This window comes from Perissodus microlepis, chromosome 19 (assembly GCF_051167445.1).
Source record: "Perissodus microlepis isolate ML-2025 ecotype Zambia chromosome 19, ASM5116744v1, whole genome shotgun sequence".
Classification (NCBI taxonomy): Eukaryota; Metazoa; Chordata; class Actinopteri; order Cichliformes; family Cichlidae; genus Perissodus; species Perissodus microlepis.
In genome coordinates this window covers 12,526,916-12,544,979 of record NC_140479.1, presented here as the reverse complement: position 1 = coordinate 12,544,979, position 18,064 = coordinate 12,526,916, and the positions used below count along the sequence as shown (strand labels likewise).

Sequence of the window (18,064 nt, the reverse complement as noted above, 5' to 3'; positions counted from 1 at the left end):
TCTTGTGCAGAGTTTCAGCATCATTGCTTCAGCCCTTCCTAAAGCCTCAGACTAGCTGCGGCAACTTCCAGCAACTGAACTTCTTCTAGTGGCCACTAGAGGCTGACTACAGAAGCGAGATGACAACTCCCTGGCAACTTCTGGTCACTAGGGAAAAATGTGTATTCCCCTGACTGGTTGGGGAGTGGCTGCTGCCTTATTTCCTTATGACTGCTTTGGTTGCTAGTAGATTGGCTTAACTTTACCTCCAAACACTTGCCAACTAGTCTCTGAGTGGCAGCAAACCTTGGAAAAAGATCATTCGCCTTCAAAGTAAACGCCCTTCCTTTAGAAATATGATTGCTGCAGCGGTGTTTGCAGACAAGTTCGCATCACTCATGCAGACTGCAGGTGACCGTGGCCACCTAGCAACCGCCAGCAACCACTTGGCAGCTGGTCGAAGAGTACACATTTTTTCTTAGTGACCTGTGGTTGCCAGGGGGTTTTGATTTAGTTTCAGTTATAATTTAGGCATCTAAATTCTTTCAGTTTTAGCCAACTAAACATGATAAGTTTATAGCAGACTAAATGTGAGTGTAAAGTTTGTTGTGTCTTTTTCAATTGCTCCACATGGTTTACAATGCGTCTTATTTTCCTTAAATGTTCATTTTGTTGTATTTTCATGAGAAACACTGGGCCTGTTGTACTGTTTCCCAGGAGCAGATCAAATCTGCTGCTGCCTAACCTTAATGCACATAGAGATTATTTCTGATTGGACCACTTCCAAACTTGTCCCGCCTTTCTACACAACTTAATTAGTTCTAGATTGGATTTAGTCATTCGAGAATATTGTCATCTTGCTTTTATTCGTTGATGAAAGCATCAGTACATTATGCCCTCATGCATTCGCTTTTATTTAGTTATTGTCCTGTTGATGGACTCACATTTGGAGCCAGCCTCAGGTGGCCATTAGAGGGACTGCGGTTTCATTTTTGGACAATTGAAACAAATTACAACCAGCTTCATTTTACAAAGTACTTGCTCACTAGCCAATAATAAGAAACCCTAGTGAGCAAGTACTTTGTGTCATTTTTAAACTGAAATTGTGGCAGTAACTGCAGGAATTGTGCAAACGTTTACACCTGGACCCTGGTGATGACCTTTATGAGAGATTAACCTCTAGTGACACCTGAGAGTCCAGCAGAGACCTCAGGACTGGGCGGGCGGGAGAGACTGAGCGGGGGCTTCCTGGCACTCTAGGACAAAACCTGTCAGCGCTGTAATCCTCTGATAAAAACCACACAAAGGAGCACGCGTCGATTTGCTGACAGACACACACCTGAGAAAGTAACACACACCGCCGACCCCAAGGTCGCTGCCAGGAGGAGTACCACACACACAAACAAGAGAACCAGAGAGCATCAGACATCTTCTTTTTATCCACTTTTATTATCTTGGTCTTCATAATCATTCATTTACAGCACAAAGGACTCACTGCCTGAGCTCAGGAGGATGTCCTTTCATACCTCGCTCTCTCTCAGCAACATCATTCTCCAGAAAATAGTTATAATTTACTCTCTAAAATAATAATACACTAGTGGAACAATGAAATATACAGCAATAATTCTTTGTATTTATAATCAAAAACGAAATAAAAATATTAATCTGGTGATGGGACACAAAGACAACACAATCACTGCGGGTGCATTTGCGCTCAACAAGGAAATCTGATTTCTGGAGGAAAGATGTGGCACAGATTCCAACAGTTTTCCACAGATTATACGTTGTTGCTGTTTGAGTTGCTCCAGGTGGCACTTTGATTTTTTCACTTAAAAACTTCACAAAAACACTTTAAGATCAGCTGCAGGAAATCAGATTTCCCGTGAGGGCGAATGCAACCCGAGGTTTGACATTTACACCGATTTATTTCTCAGTGAAAGTCCGTCGATGCACCGCTGGATACCTTAAAGACCTGGCTGATCCTGAGCCAGGTATACAGTAACAACAATCCCCCTCCATGCAGATGCAGATAACATTACACGAGCATCTTTCCTGAGTGGATACAAGCACCAAAAAGTGGCACAGATACTTTTGGAAAATGATCTTAGTGTTGAGTCAAACACCATTGACCACTCAGAAGTCTGAATTTACTACAGTGGGTTCCTGTCTTCAAATTTTAACAATGCTAACACGGGTGCAGGGCTACAGTACAGTGAAGGCAATACTCAGTGGTTCGACCCCCAGCTCGATCTGCTGCTGATCTATAGTGTTTGTGCGCACATATAAAATGGGATTGAGTTTTTGTAGTGTTAAAAAAAAACAAAAAAAACAAGCATATACATACAGCAATATTTATCACTGACTAAACCAGGTGAAGGCAGAACACAGACTACAGACTACACAGAGTTTTATCTGATGAATTATCAGAAAGCAGAAAAGATGCAGGGCAGCAGTGCTCGTTCCTGTCACAGATGTTAAACTACGATATTTCCCATGATGCTCAAAGTCGACTGTAGAAAAACAAGATTTCAGCTTCAATTCTGGAGAGGGATTAAAAATGAAGACATGAACCCACTGAAAACAGGGTCCACTGGTGGCTCTAAATTGTATGGTGCTCTCTCACCTTGCTGAACTCAGTAAATCGTCATAAGAAAACAAAACAAAACAAAAAAAACAGGAAGGGAGCGGGACGGACAGGTTTTGGCGCTTGCATCCACTTTTGAAAGATTGTTTTCTGCTGCATCGATGTGAACAGTACCAAGTAAATGCATATTTGGCTTTTAAAGGAAATCTAATCCATTTATGTTAAAATTGCTCAGAGTGTATGTGTGTGTATTTGGACTAAACAACATGTAAACACAACTTTCAGGCTTCTGAGAATAATGACTTGAACCGAATCTGACGAAGGAGACAACACGCAGCGCGGGAAGGAGACACGCACACTCACGTAGATGTGGGACATGGCCACAAGAAAGGCATTGTGGGAAGCACGGGTAGACAGAGGGAAGCCTGTTTATTTGTACTATTTGCATTTCTATATACACTCTGAGTTTATGTGTGTGTGAGGGTTTGGCAGTACACCTTTTCACAGGTCTGTGCATGTGTGTGTTTGTGAAGTGGCATGCAGGCATGCTCTGTGTGTGTTTTTCTCATAGCGCTCTGGGAATGATGGTGAAGGGCAGGATGGGGCTGCTGGCTTCCAGCTCCAAGGCGGTGAGAAAACACTCAGTGGCGGCGGCGGTGTTTCCCTGAGCCTGCAACACCTCGCCAAGACTGTTCCACACATCGTGAGCCGTGCTGAGGAGGACAGAGGGATGAAGAGGTCACAAGAGGAAGAACAGAAACAAATTTAAGGGGGGAAGGAAGAGTAGAGGAAAGAGTATAGTGGAGAGGAAAAACAAGGAAGATGAGAAGGAAAGAAGGAGAGAAGTGAGGAAGCGAGAAGATGGGAAATACGAGGAGAGGAAAGCAAAGAAAAAAGAAGAGGAAGAAAAAAGGATGAGAGGAGAACAGCAGCATAGAAAGAGGGAGGAGAAGTAAAAGAAGAGGAGAAATTAGGGGATGTAAGAGGAAGTGGGAAGGAAAGAGGAAGAAGTGAGGAAATAGAAAAATGTTGAACCACAGGTGCCTTAAAGAAGAAAACTTACAAACATTACCATGTTTAAACACAAACAAACTCACCTGTTCACCTGCACGGCGTCTCTCAGCACCTTTTCCGACAGACTGTAACGCTGCAGCTGGTGCAGGATCAGACCCTGCAACAGAGAAAACAACAAGAGAAGAAGAGAACGTCCCCCTTTTTTTTAAATCATGCTGTGTGTCAATGATTCAGCAGTTGGCTTTATTTAAAAAGAAGCTCTAAAGTTACATTTAATATCGGTAACATCCACCCTCCTCTCACTTTTAACATTAATTATTCATTGAAGAATTTAAACCAGAGATTCAAATTTACACAGTGCGCCGTGTCATTTATCTTCTACCGCAAACTACCTGCCGTATTTTACACACTTCCAGTTATAAGATGATGATTTTCTTTGGGTCTGAGCTCTCTACTCCCTTTTTTTCCTTGCATGAGAGCTATGGAGATCAAATTCAGCAAATGGGAAAAACTAATGGAAGTAATCTTCAACAGGTTTATTATTGAGGGACAGCCACCTCCACAGCTAATGTGCCAAAATGTGCAGTTCCTCGAGTGGCCACTTGGTCTTTATCGACGCCCGTGTTACAAGGAATTAGTTTACAGCAGCAATATCAAACTCATTTTACACGGGTGGCCACGTACAGCCAACTTTCATCTTTTGGTAGTTTATTCCTGAGACTGTCCACTAAAAATAAAACTCTTGCAGGCTCTGCCCGGCCGATTCTGGCCCTCGGGCCTTACGTTTGACACCTGTGCTTTTCGGTGCCACCCACCATTTTTTGTGTGTCTTATTGTCAACCACGTGTCTTAACAGAATTTTAACCCCATGGAAACAGAACAATGGAAAACAGTGGCTGGAGACCACAGCGTGACCCAAATTATTTGTGAACATGACTGCAGTTGGTCCAAGTCTGGAGACAGGTTGCCTCCCAAAAGGCGACCCCAATCGAAAGCGGTCGAAGATCGAGGGTGTCCCAGTGATCACCACAACTGGCAAACTCCGACTTCTTCCAGTCACAAAGAGGTTGCCGTCCATTTTTTTTACAGTAGCGTGAGTGAGTATGATGAGGGAAGTGTTTCTTCTTCTTTGTAAGTTGGCGTGATTGCAGGTGATGAAATCATCTGGTTTGGGGTTGCTTCACTGCCTCATGGCCTCCGCAGATTATCAAAAAGTGATTATAAGCAGAGTAACCCGGAAGGAGACCCTTTAAACTAATAACGATGCCAGGCACATCAAGAAATCCTGAAGAGAAGAAATGGATCAGAGTTGTGCATCCATCTTAGTCCTGTCCGGATTATTTCTGTCTATTCGTGACTGGAAAGCACTCTGACTGAACGCCTGTTGTTTTTAACTTTTATAAATAAACATGAATTCCTCCTGTTTTTAGTTGCTCTTAACTTAAGGTTGCATCATTTTTTTTCCAACCTACTCTTTTTCTTCTTTGTTCCATAACTGCACTTTTAATCTCTTCTCCTTTTCTTTTTAGTACTCTTCATGTGCTTTTCGTTTTAGTCTCGGCTTTTACTTCCTTTGATTTACCTGATTTAACTTTTGCAGACTGATGTTCTGTTCCACCGTGGGTCAGTCAGCTCAGTTCTTTATTTCACTTTTATTATTTTCACTCTTTTCATCTATTGTTAAATTATCACTTAACATTAAATAAGCCGAATAAATTGGAGAAAAAGACAATTTTCTTTATAGGCATGTTCAACTACACCATCTTTTTCCTGCAGACACACATTCAAAAGATACAAACAAGCTCGAAACTTTCCCACTTTACCAAGACGACACCCTTTTTAAGAACTCTAAAAACACAAAATCCAGTTTTCAAGCTAAAATATCAACTACACAAATTGTCAAAAGCCTCCAAATGCATGAAAACATTTTAATCTGCACTCGGGTCAGATGGACACACTGACTACTGACGTACTGATTCTCCTTCAGGTGCCATTGCCGTGCTGTCACTGGAGAGAATTTTTGTGTGTTACTCTCTCCATCAGCAGGTCTGTTCGTTTCTGGCCTGCCAACATGAGTGAATGCATTGACAAGGGCAGACGGAGCAGACTGAAAACAAAAAACAAACTTGCTCTCCTCAGGTGAGGTTTAACCGTCCCGGCAGACTGTAGGTAATTACATAAAAACACACAAAACCCGTCAGGGTGTGAGGGCACTGCAGGCGGGCAGGTGGAGGACAGAGTGTCTTACCAGTCTCTGCATGGTCTTGACATGAGTCGGGTTGATGGACAGGGCCTCCTCGTACCAGCGCTTTGCTTCGTCTATGTTGCCCCTCAGCTCGGCTATCTGCCCCCTCATGTAGAGGACGTTGTGGGATGTGGGGAAGAGGTTGGCGGCTTCCTGCGTGCACGCCGTGGCTTCAGCAGGTTTTGACATGCCGATGTACACCTCAGCTGTTCAACAGAGACACACGCAGAATTTCAAACTGATAGAAACACTGTGAACCTCCAGGGCTAAAAAATAAATTCCTCCAACTGTGACATCTTAACTGAAAGAATTTTATGAAAAGATCATTTTTGTTCCACGTTTTTCCTCAAAGCATCCGAAGCCCATTCGGTGCAAGTTTACACATGTTGATGATATATGATCTCTCGTATCTGTTGATCTTTTGTGGACGTAATGAGACATTCTTCATCATCTTCTTCTTTTTTCTGCTCCCTTTGGGGCTGGCTACAGTCTGCCTGCATCTCACCCTATCCCAGCATCTTCTACTGACATACTGATCCTCTGTGGTCTTCCTCTTTTCCTCTTGCCTGGTAGCTCCATATTGGACCCTTTGTCCAGTATATCCACTACTACTCCTCCACACATGTCCAAAAAACGATCTCAGCCTTAGTTCTCTAACTTTGTCTCCAAACTCATCTACCTTCTCTACCTACACTCCTTGCAGCTTCACTATTACACCCGTTGCTCTCTCTCTCTCTCATTCTCACACATATATTCAGTTTTTCTTCTACTGACTTCCATTCCTCCTCACTCCAGAGCATACCTCCACCTCCCCAGACTTTCCTCCACCTGCTCCCTACTCTCAAAGTCCATCATCGTCCACAGAGACTCCTGCCTGATCTCATCTGTTAGCCTGTCCATCACCACTGCAAACAAAAAGGGGCTCAGAGCTGATGCCTGACGTGTAATCTATATCTCCAGCGACACACCTCGCCACTGGCCTGCCGTCATCATATATGCCCTGCACATATGTGCGTTTTTTGTTTGTTTGAATGACTAATTAAATGTGACTTTTGGACTGCTTTTGCTGCACGGACACGGTAATACTCTTAACATAATGCAGAAAATAAGAAAGGATAAAAACATTTTTCCCTTCAAGCTGCATGAGCAGAAAAAAAAAAAAAAAGACTTCTTCACTTCATGCCCAGCTGATGCTTTCACTGCGCTGGTGTGATGAAGACAGAATGATACGAGTAGAGACGGAGGAAATGAGCCTGAACTGGCTGATTACATTAGCCGTATCGCCGGGCTGGACATGGCCAACCCTGACAGGAAGCAGCTGGACAGATAAACAGGCGGACAAACTACCTCAGCCCGAGTGTGTGTGTCTGTTTGTGTGGACACCGCAGTCTGTCTTGGTCGCTGAAATCAGAATCTGAGCTCAAGTGAGGGGAAATGTAATATATCCAGTACATATCTAATCAAACTGCTCTTCAATAAAGTCCTGCAGGCTGATGCCGGTGCACTCACTCTGACCTCATATCTGATTCTCCGATGAAGCAAATATCGACCACAAGCCACAGCGAAAGAGGTGAGCAGACAGTGCCCTGCTGTATTTGACGGCTAGTTGCAAAATGATTCATTATTAAGGCATAAAATAACTTTCATGCATGCGCTGCGAATGAGTAAGAGGATACCTGCATGGAGCCAGATCTGAGCCAGGGTCATCCAGGGGTGCAGGGGTCCATGTTTGGGGGCACTGCTCTGCAGAGAGGAGGCGACTTCAGATAGAGCCTGCTCCACACGACTGGCTGCTATGGAGGTAGCGTGCACCGAACCTGGAGGGTGGAAATCAAACCATTACAGACGAATACACCATATTTCAAATTTTGTGACTAACCACTACAACAGCAGTGTTAGGCAGCCATGTGCCACAATGCAGGGTGATTTTAACTGAACAAAACAACAGCAGAGGCCACTCATTACTGTGGTTCTGCAGTGTTTGGTTGCAGTAAACAATTGGAGTCCACACTAGCACACAGTTTTTCAAGCCTTAAAATAAGTCCACGCCATTCAGCACTCGGCGGCACACAGTGTTAGGGCCCTGAGTTACAACGAATTAGTGTCACCATCATGCATAAAACTGCATCACTCTGCTCATTAGTAACTAAAAGAAGTGTCGCTGTGATGGTCTGCGTATCCGCGGACTATTACAGGGGTCAGCATGGGAGGAAAAGCAGGTCCACAAAAGCCAAACGTATCACAACGCCACACAGAACAACCCCCTTACACATCACAAAATTTGATCTTTGTCTTGTTTTGTTTCGCTAAACTGTCATATGCATTGCAACCTAAAGGGATTAAAAATGAATAAAACGTGCCTCTTAGAGTCTTTTTCTAAATTTAAAATGAACACAGCTTGCTTTAATCTGATCCGTCCCCTTCACTGACTGAAGGAATAATAAAAAAAGATTTTAAAAAAGGAGAAGATTTGAATTTTAAAGATTTCTAAGAGAGGACTACGTGGCAAAAGGATGTCTCGATTCAGCTGAGAATCCTGTTTGCTCTGGAGTAATTTATTAGACGCCACCATGCAGCAGCCCAGCCGAACGCAGCACAACACGGGCAGGATGGCGTGTAGCGCTCCCTAAATTAAGCCGATGATGGCGAATAAACACCTTCAGCCTGCAGGTGGAATTTGTTTCGGTAATTTGAAGCTTTATTTGATTTATTTCAGTCTTACTTTGTTTCACTTTTCTCTGTGCATCGTCTGTCTGCAAGCCTGTTTCTGTACTGCAAGTTGGCAAATGTGGATTTTTACCCAAATCCACATTTGGATGTGTGTAAAGATGATTTAAATGCATAAGGCCCAGGAAAGGCCAGTGAACACCTCCACCCCTAGAGGAGCTGGAGGAGGTGGCCAGTGAGAGGGAGGTCTGCACGAATGTATTAAATACGCCAGAATTACACTGAATTAAAGATCTACAGATTACATGAAGCCCAAAGTGTTCCCTGCCTCTAGATTCTTCAGATCTGTCACCCTGTGACCCAAAGGACGTTTGTCTGCTCACAAATACCTCCCCATCATCTATCTGTTGCTTACTATGCTCCCGTGCACCTCCTTTCCTCCGATCCTCCTCCAGCTGCCGTTTTCTTTTTTGTTTCTACCCGCAGGTCTTACTGTTTGTGTGTGCTGCTTTTTGTTTGTGTTGGACTTTACATCATTCGTGGAGTGTTTATTGTTGCACGTTATGCTTGTTGTGATTCTACGAAGATGTCAGGGTGTGTTTGAATGTTTTCCAGTGGTGTGTTGCTGCCACCTCTTTAAATAAGAATTTTAATGACTCCTCTGGTAAAAACCACTGCAGAGTCCACGCCCTACTTGTTCACTGAGGTTTTGTGATCAGGGTTTGTAGAGTAGTAGGCTGGGGCGGGCTGTCAATATTTCGATACAGCTTGGTCGATCCATATAAAAAAATAAATAAAAAAAAAACTTGGCTAAATTTGCAAGGGTCAGATTACCATGTGGGATATGTGGCTGCTCAAAACGAGGTCTTCTTTTTATCCTCAGTTTGACAACAGGCTCACCTTCAACCCGTGTTTCCTTCTGGACTTAAATGTGCTTTTCAGTTATCAAAAAATAAACAAACACCAAAATAGTGCCAAATTCCATGGTATGAAGGTTAAACTTAGCTTGTAAGTTATGGTACAAAGTTGATTTTGAGGGCGTCAGGCGGGAGGCACTCACTGAAATAACGCAAAAATTTGCAAAGAACCATATTTGACACGAGCGGTACTTTGACATCATGTGAAAGATGCGATCGTTAGCCTAAGTGTCAGAATACAGAGAAGGATATCAGCTGTACAGAGCTGATAATGCCTTTCATGAGAAACTGCACCACTTCCTCATTTGTGCGACTTCCCACAGGGGTTTGTTAGATTTCAGCCAGATTACAACACTTGAGCATCTGTCAGCAATTTGCCTCGAGCTTGTTGTAACAGTTACTGTCACAACTACCATCACATTCGTGAGAAGGAAACTGCTTCCTGGTGAGTTTTTGTTCTCTTTCACGTTACCGAAAAGGATAAATGCATCAGAAATAACATCCGTGTGCTGGAAAATAAGACCCTCGTCTGGATTGTGCTCTAAAACAATCCAAACAAGTTGTTTCCTGAACACCTTCATGCTGCTTTAATGTGACAACATGCAAAAGATGCCTGAGTTCTTCCTTCTAACTCACTGTGGGCATTTGGATCAGCCACCAGCATGATTTAAAAAACAAAACAAAAAAAAAAAAAAAAACTGTTTGCAGATGTCACCTTAAAGCAGAAGATATTTGCACATACTCTCGTCATATGAATATGGCACATATCTGGACCTCTTGGGACAAAGGGGGAGCAATGACGGAAGAATGGATGAGGGGGGGGGAAAAAAAAAAAAAAAAAAAAAAAAAAAAAAAAAAAAAAGATGGAGGTTAGATGGCTACTTACAAACAGAAAACATGGAGGAAAAACCAAGTGTGTTAGCGTCCTGAAGGCCGCCTTGAATAAAACGAAGGGATGGAAAGAAACAGAAAGACGACTGTTAATGATTGAAAGAGAGGAAGAGACAGAAGAAATATCCAAAGCACGATGAGGAAAAAAAACAAAAGAATCCACAGAAGGTAGACTGCAGCACCCCGCGGGGTTTTCATTCTTCACACCGTCACTTTTAGACCACATGACAGCAGGCGAGCCGCTTCCACTCATGCACCCTTTCTAATGACAGAAGTTTGATTGAACATGTGAATATGGAGGACCGAAACAGACCAAACTGTGAATAACTACATTTAAAAAAAAAAAAAAAATGTAAAAAGAATTCTCATGGAATTAGCAGTAACTGAACTTTCAAAATAAGAGCGCTGTTTCTTTGCATAGATGGAAAAAAAAAATATGTATAGAAAATAAAAAAATCAGTATGTGTGGAAGTCCTGAAATATTTAGGTCAAGAAAAAATAATCGGTAAATAACGATTATTTGTAGGAATAAATGCACTAAAAGGAATACTTAAAATAACTGTAGGTAAAAGCTAATTTTTATGTGCTATAAAACACTAATTATGTTCTAGTTTGTTTGCTTAATGGCAAATTACTTCATTTTACTGAGTCATTCATTCTTTTTTTCTGTTTTTTTTTTAATGTTTGGCAGAGTCAGTCCTCCATAAATGCACACCCAGTGGCCTATTAAGTAGTTAGTGCCATAAAGTTTTTTTAAATACCAAAATGTCAAGAAGGCCCATATTTCAAGTCATGACAGGTTTTTGTTTCAAAATTTGGTGAGGAACATTATATTTTACACCTCATGATGTGGTGCACCTGCGTATCTGAATTAGCTTTTTAATGAACTAATCATTCAAAAATCTCCTAAAGAAAGTAAATTTATCATATTTTCAGTAACCATGATGATCAACTAGCTGTCACCGTTCTGTGGCCTGCGGGAAAAATAATCTAAAAGACAACCATTACCATTATTATTATCATTAGTAAGAGAGATGGCAACAAGGACAGACAACATCAAAACTGGGAAGCACGACAAATTAATGCTGGCTGAGATGGAAACACTGAAAATTATTAAAAACAAAAACAGAGGTGCAGAGAAAGTGCAGCTGTGATCTGTGGAAAAAAAAAATCTTTTATAACATAAACCGCCTCCCCCCCATCTGATCAATAAATTTTAGCTAAATAAAATGAGTGTGTGTGTGTGCGCGCATGTTTAAGTCACAAAATAAGCAAAGCAAATGCATCAAAACTCAGCTCAATTCACATCAAAGTTTCTGCAAACATGCCAGGATTTACAGCAGCTCTGTGGAGTTTGTCTCAGCCAAAACTCCAAAATGGTTAGTTTCTTTAGTCTCTTTGTCCAGGCTTAAACAAATCTCTCTAATTCACGATCCGATCAGTGCGGGTGAAAGCACAAGAAGGATGTGGCTGCTCATAAGAGGAGCTTTCTTAGATATCGAACAGTTCAAAGATAGCTGGTGGTTTATGGGCACATTATATTAAGCCAGGAACTAACAAGTGATGCCTTTAAGTAAGAAAATAATTGCAAAGCAGGTAATTAATATCTTCTCCAAAAAATGCAGAAGCATTTTTTAACTTTTAAGATTTTTCTTTTGCCTTAAAACCACATCCAGGAGGATTTAAATGTGTCAGGAAATGGTGCTGCCTCCGTCCTCTTTAAGTTTTAAATATCAGTGAATTTCTCAGCATTATTAAAGTAATACAGCTTGGCCTGACAGTACTCTGCAGTACAGGAAATTTCATGACTTCATGAGCATGACAGAGATCCAACTGGTCTTTCAGGAGGCTCCGAAGTGCTTCGTAATATAGTTTGGATCTTTAATTCTATTCGTGTTTCTGGACATAAATTTTTATGATGTTATAACTAACAGCAGTCATAACATATGTAGCTCGAAAATCACAGAAACAGGCAAAAGTAACTAGTGATGACATCTGTTTGTGGTCAGTCTCCACACCGTGCTACAGGCAGAGCGGACGTGGAGGAGGATTACAGTTGGAGGACAGCTGGCGGACTATGGCGTGGTTGCAGAAGGAGTGAGTCCTGGTCTTTGTGCGTGGAGGTGGAGGAGGAGGAGGAGGAGGAGGAGGAGGAAGGGCAGGGGGAAGGGAAGGAAGAGGAGAGCGGAAAGATGGTTTTCGGAGTGGAGGCAGAGGAGTACGGGGAGGCTGGAAGATGAAGACAGGGGAAGAAGGGGAAGACAGCGGGGAGGAGACGGTGGACATGGTGGAGGGGGAGGTGGGGGAGACTGGTTCGAAACCAGAGAGCGAAGAGGAAGAACCTGAGACTTAAAAAAGAGGAAATAAAACAGAAATGAGTGAAATTAATGAAGGATTAAAGAAAGGATAGAAACAAAAAGACCTTTTTTCAAACAACATTTTTTAAAATGCTCCCATTTTTTAAAGTTTATACATTAAGTTAAAAGAAATCAGATTCTTTTATAGACTTTTCCCTCTGCTATCTGTAAAAAAGACATCAGGATGACCATTAGATGAGAGAGAATAATTAAACAAGTTTGACTCCATGTTTACTGATGAACGCTGAGCACGTAGATTTCAGGTGTGTGTACCTACCAGTCTCAGGGTCACTAAAGTCAGGCAGGGTCATAGCGTTGAGCTGTCGCCTGTCTGCTATGGCTCTATCCAACAGACTGCTGCCACGCCCCGAATCACTGCCACGAAACACACGTGGATGTAAACAAAGGAAAAAAGCACATCCGCACGCATGCAAGTACACACGCACACACACAAACACAAACACACACACGGCCTGGGATTGAGCTGCTGAGCAAACATGACCTCCAAAACAAGGAGATAAAGCATTTTAGTAAATTTGGTTACCTTTTGTTTTCTTAGTTAGATCAAGCTTCAAGGGAACTGTGTTATTAATGAAGAGACAATGACTCATTGCCAGTTATTCAAATGCTTGATTGCAGCTCTTGCTGCCAAGGATGGCACAACCAGTTATTAGATTTAGAGGGCAATAAGTTTTTCACACAGGAACAGGCAGGTTTGGGTAGGTTTTTCCCCACTTAATAAATGAAATAATTTAAAAAGTGCATTTTGTATTTACTCTGGTTGTTTATCTTGTATTAAATTCTGTTTGATGATTGAAACATTTAAATGGGACAAATGCACACAGACAAAAAAAAAAAACTAAGAAATTAGGCATATTACTAGCATTGGCTAACATTAGCCAGAAAAAAAGATGGCTTAAAGTGATCTGTAGTCCTGAAAACTATGGATTAAATGCCATATGTAAAGCCACATCAGTGTTTCCTTTTTCTTTTGTGTTCCTGTTGTGCCTGTTTGTTGACATTAGTGATTAGTGGACACCATTCATAAGCTAATGTTAACTTCCTCACTGTTGGCACTGGGAGCGGCACTCGGGAGCGGGCGTAAATGCCACATCCTTTGGATATTTGCAGAAAATTCCCAAGTTCTTCACAAAGAAGTCACTCCACAGACTGTCAGAATCAACAGAGAGAGTCGGGGAAGGTCTTATATTTCATAATTATGCTATAATCCATTCAGAAAATTTGCAAAAAGAAGTGTGTAAAACATTTTTTTTTTTTTTAAAACTTACTAAATGCACATTTAATTAGGGCAAGAGTTGCAGGATCATAAATATAAACTAATACTAGCTTATGTTTTCACATAGTGAGGTTTTGATTAAAATTAAAAACAAACCTAACATCAGGTTAACATCAACAGTAAACTTTATTTACAGTTTATGTTATTAACTAATATTTGTCCACAGACGCTTTTTAGTACACATCACCAAACATGCCTGGAATTATAGCATTTTTAAATGCCAAGACCATTAGAATAAATTAAATGTTTCTCCATGAAAGTGCTCAGTTGGTAGTTTAGTGTAATCCAGTCTTCACAAAGTTAGAGTCTTAAATTCTTTTTAAAAGTCTTAAAAATGTTACATTTGGTGGCCAGCTCCTTCAAGGTAGTCTCCTTGCACACCTCTGCACCCATCTCAGAGCTCCACACCGGTCCCATTATGACCACACGAAGGTGCTTATTTAGGACGAGGGCTGCATCTTCAGATCTTCACAGCAGCGACCTGTCAGCCTTAATATTATTTTGGAATAGAGGTCAAAGCCACAGGGAGCTCAATCTCAAGAGTAGGAGAAATGGGAAATCACAGCCACCTGCCTCGGTTACAAATGCTCTCCCTCCAACTCCTCAAGACATTAGATTAGACGCCCAGTTTTACCCTGGGGGATGACATCATGGTGCTCAACATCTGATGCACTTTGTTTGGTTTTAAACCGCTGATCACAAGTAATAATCTGGAAGTATATTACCTTAAAGGGGATAGTAACATTTAAATCAGGTCTAGTTATTGTTTTTTTATTGGCACCGTATCTTAATTATTTAAAATAAAAGCAAACAAATAAAAAAGCTCAAACTCTTTGTTTTGTTACAGCTCCAGCACCAGAAACAAGAGAAGCAGTGATTCCCAAAATTTAAGGGACTATAAAAAGGAAACAACAATAAAACAAAGCCATGTGATTTGAACCATGTGTTATTGTTCATTTATCTGACCAAATAATAACTATTTTATTTCTCTTGACTTTGGTGGAGCCGTTATTGGATAATCATCATCAAAAATCAAAATTGGAACACACTGAATATTAAAAGGACGACTCACAGAAAGCGAGTACCTCCCGCTGTGACTTTACTCCCATGTGCAGTGTTTTTCTTAAGTTTGGGAGGGGCTGACATAGAGCAGAGAGGTTTTTTGGGGGGCCATTTACTGGTTTTGCTAGAACACATGACACCAATCCTGCCTTCTAGCCACAGGCTCCGTGTTTTGTAATATTTATGTATGACTTGAACATTTCATCGTTCTTTAGATCCTCGACTTCCAAAGTTAAGACTTAAACTAGCAGCAGACGTTAGATGTGAGGCCCCGTGTATTTGAAACCACCTGCCTGACAAGATGACGTTCACAAAAATCTGTGACCACCTTCTATTACATGATGGTTTTAACCATCTGGTGTCTGGTTTGTCATCCATCTTGCACCTTGGTGTTGATGATATTCTAGTTTTGCCTGTCTGCATTTTGTAAATTCTATCATCACTGTTACCATTATTATTATTAGTAGTAGTAATAGTAGTGGTTTTATCTGGGGGGAGTGTGTGCGTACCTGGGGTTGGTAAGGTTGTAAAAGCTCTTCCAGATCTGCAGCATGTGTTTACAGGTGAGCAGAGCTTCTTCGGGTCCTCTACACATAGCCTCCAGCTTCACCTTGGTATACAACAGACTACACAACACACACAAACTCACAATCAGCCTGATCCAGCTAAATTAAAAAAAAGAACCTCGTGTGTGCCTCAGTGTGATGTCTGTGAGCTCACTTGAAGTTTTCAGGGTACTCGGAGAGAGCCATCTCTATGATATTGAGAGCATCGTGGTAGTGTTTCTGGGCAGAGAGAAGCAGGGCCAACAGGTGAAGGGAGTGGACGTCATCTCCTTGAAGCTGCAGCGCCTGTCGAACATAGCCTAGCGCCTCGGGGATCTACACACATACACACACATATGTACACAAACTACAGGTTTTCACAACATTTGGGATAAAAAGAACTTTGTTAAATATGTGCAACTCCTTGGAGTTTTGATTTTGGACGTCTGCCTTTAGTGTCACAAACACTTGTGTTGATTTTCTCTTGCTACGACTGTACATCGCATTACCTGTCTGGACACGGCAAGCTGCAGCGCCAAGTAGAAGGCTGCCAAATGGTCAGTTGGAGACAGACTCTGAGCTCTACAGATGAGAAGAGAAAGGAGAGGTTGTGTTCAAGAGGCAGCAAATAAAAAATTAAATATGGTTAGATAAAACTTTAAAGATCCCAGTGGAAAAATAAGGTCAGCGCTGCAGCAAGACGAGTGGAAAAGGGAAGCAAATGCTGACCATATTTATGGAAATAAAGAATGTCAAAGCCAAACACTGCGCACAGATTAGTCATAGCACAAGCACGAAGGTTCAAATGAGTCAAAAGCATAATGTAATGGTTTGGCAGGGTGGTAAGTTTAAAGTGTAAAAAAGAAAACAGAGCATCATAGCTCAGTCCGAACCTCTGGAAGGCTCCCAAAGCTTTCCTCTGGTATTCCTCCTGTGTGCTCCGCAATGACGCTAAAGACATGCAGAGACACAAACACACTGATGGGTTTTACATTAACACAGATTATGAATCACTGCAGCTTTTTGCACACTTCTTTTCATACTGCAAAAACATCTGGGCCAGAAACAGAAACAGATGATGCATCGCCTCATGTAAGCAAGCGCTCAATAGAGATCTGCCATCATACTCATCACAAACAAAAAGAGTCCCTTGACAGCACACATACCCAAAAGCAAAACCACTTGAAAAGTGGCTGAACACTCAAGAAGGTGAATGATTTTAAATGAGGAGAGAACTCATGGCTTCAACATAGACTTAAAGAACTATGACTCACACTTCCCTTACTTTGAATTTACTCAGAGTGAGCAAAGGTGTGATAAATTTGCAACAGTATACAACAGGGGTGTCAAACATAAGGACCACTGGACTGTGAAGCAGGGTAAAAATTTTGGACTTTTAACTGCGTTTTTATAAATTTTAAAGCCTGTCCTAGTGCTAAAGACCTCCTACACAGCTATTTGTACAACACAAAACTTGTGAAGCAATAGACAAACAACTAAATGACAACGTTTGTACGACGTGTCCACAGGAAAATAAATAAAATATGGCATTTTCTGGCAATTAACAAAAGCCTTCCACTTTCTAATTACAGGACAGTCTGGGCTCTGAGCTACCAGACCCTTTACTGTATTTTTACACATTTATTTCTTACAATTTAAGCCCAAAGAGTCGTGCCGACACACTCCTTTCATTTAAATAGAGCAGCATTTCTTCGAAATGTAATAAAACATGAGGTGTGGTGCTTAAACTGCACTTCTTTTTCTTCTATCGAGATATCGCAGGGATTAAATGTGCAGTTAAACTTCTTTACACTGACAGAAAGACGATATTCACTGGTCTGGCACACTAAAGATCAAAGTGTAATATGTATAAATAAATGTATAAAAAAGATGGAAGCAGCATCTGGGTCTGAAAAGTGAAAACCTTAAACCTGCATTCATTTTAATGGCCACCAGGGGGCAAAAAGAACTATGATCCCATAGAAACCTCATCGAAAACGGTCAGGACCTCGTAAACCTTGGTTTATGGCCTCAGTTGCTCATTTCAGGTCATACTGTATAAAACATTAGGACCATTTTGTAAATACTGGTCTGTTTAAGTGTTACAAAGGAGGATTACACAGATATGATCATTGCAATGAGCGCCCAGTTTCATATACAGCTCCACCCCTTGCTTGTCATATTAAGTGGTTGAAAGTTGCTTGAACGGGAAAGAGCAGCATCGAGTTCACCGCGAAGAGGAAGGAGCTCAAAAAAAAGAAAAGAAACCCCATCAAACGTTTTCATTGTTATCGCTCAGTTTCACTTCACTTCACTACAAACAAAAATTCTTTGTGTTTGTGCTGTTGTTGGGCAATAGGTGTCATAACAGACAAACTAACAGGCTCAAAAACATCTCCCGACACTGGCCCCTGGTGACAGGTCTGCAGCTGAGAATTTTTAGCCACGCCCCTGCATACATGAAGTGCTGTGATGGATTTCTTGGAAGCCTTTTCATGGCCTTTTG

At 41.5% G+C, this 18,064-nt stretch overlaps 1 protein-coding gene across 5 annotated transcripts in view; it reads right to left on the bottom strand.

Moving 5' to 3' along the window:
* Positions 1 to 1,409: 1,409 nt before the first annotated feature.
* Positions 1,410 to 18,064, bottom strand: part of ttc7b (tetratricopeptide repeat domain 7B) — a 29,192-nt gene continuing 12,537 nt past the window's right edge. The window contains exons 13-23 of one of the 5 annotated variants that reach the window (XM_084914507.1): positions 16,452 to 16,509; positions 16,068 to 16,140; positions 15,734 to 15,894; positions 15,523 to 15,639; positions 13,723 to 13,824; positions 12,932 to 13,029; positions 10,293 to 10,343; positions 7,499 to 7,639; positions 5,826 to 6,028; positions 3,661 to 3,734; positions 1,410 to 3,276 (exon numbers count right to left, since the gene is read on the bottom strand). In XM_084914507.1, coding sequence (XP_084770633.1) covers positions 3,129 to 3,276; positions 3,661 to 3,734; positions 5,826 to 6,028; positions 7,499 to 7,639; positions 10,293 to 10,343; positions 12,932 to 13,029; positions 13,723 to 13,824; positions 15,523 to 15,639; positions 15,734 to 15,894; positions 16,068 to 16,140; positions 16,452 to 16,509 — 1,226 coding nt within the window. In that variant the 3' untranslated portion in view covers positions 1,410 to 3,128. Of the gene's footprint in view, positions 3,277 to 3,660; positions 3,735 to 5,825; positions 6,029 to 7,498; positions 7,640 to 10,292; positions 10,344 to 12,351; positions 12,820 to 12,931; positions 13,030 to 13,722; positions 13,825 to 15,522; positions 15,640 to 15,733; positions 15,895 to 16,067; positions 16,141 to 16,451; positions 16,510 to 18,064 lie in introns of those variants that run through there. The other 4 variants (XM_084914505.1, XM_084914502.1, XM_084914503.1 and 1 more) reach the window with 4 other exon arrangements.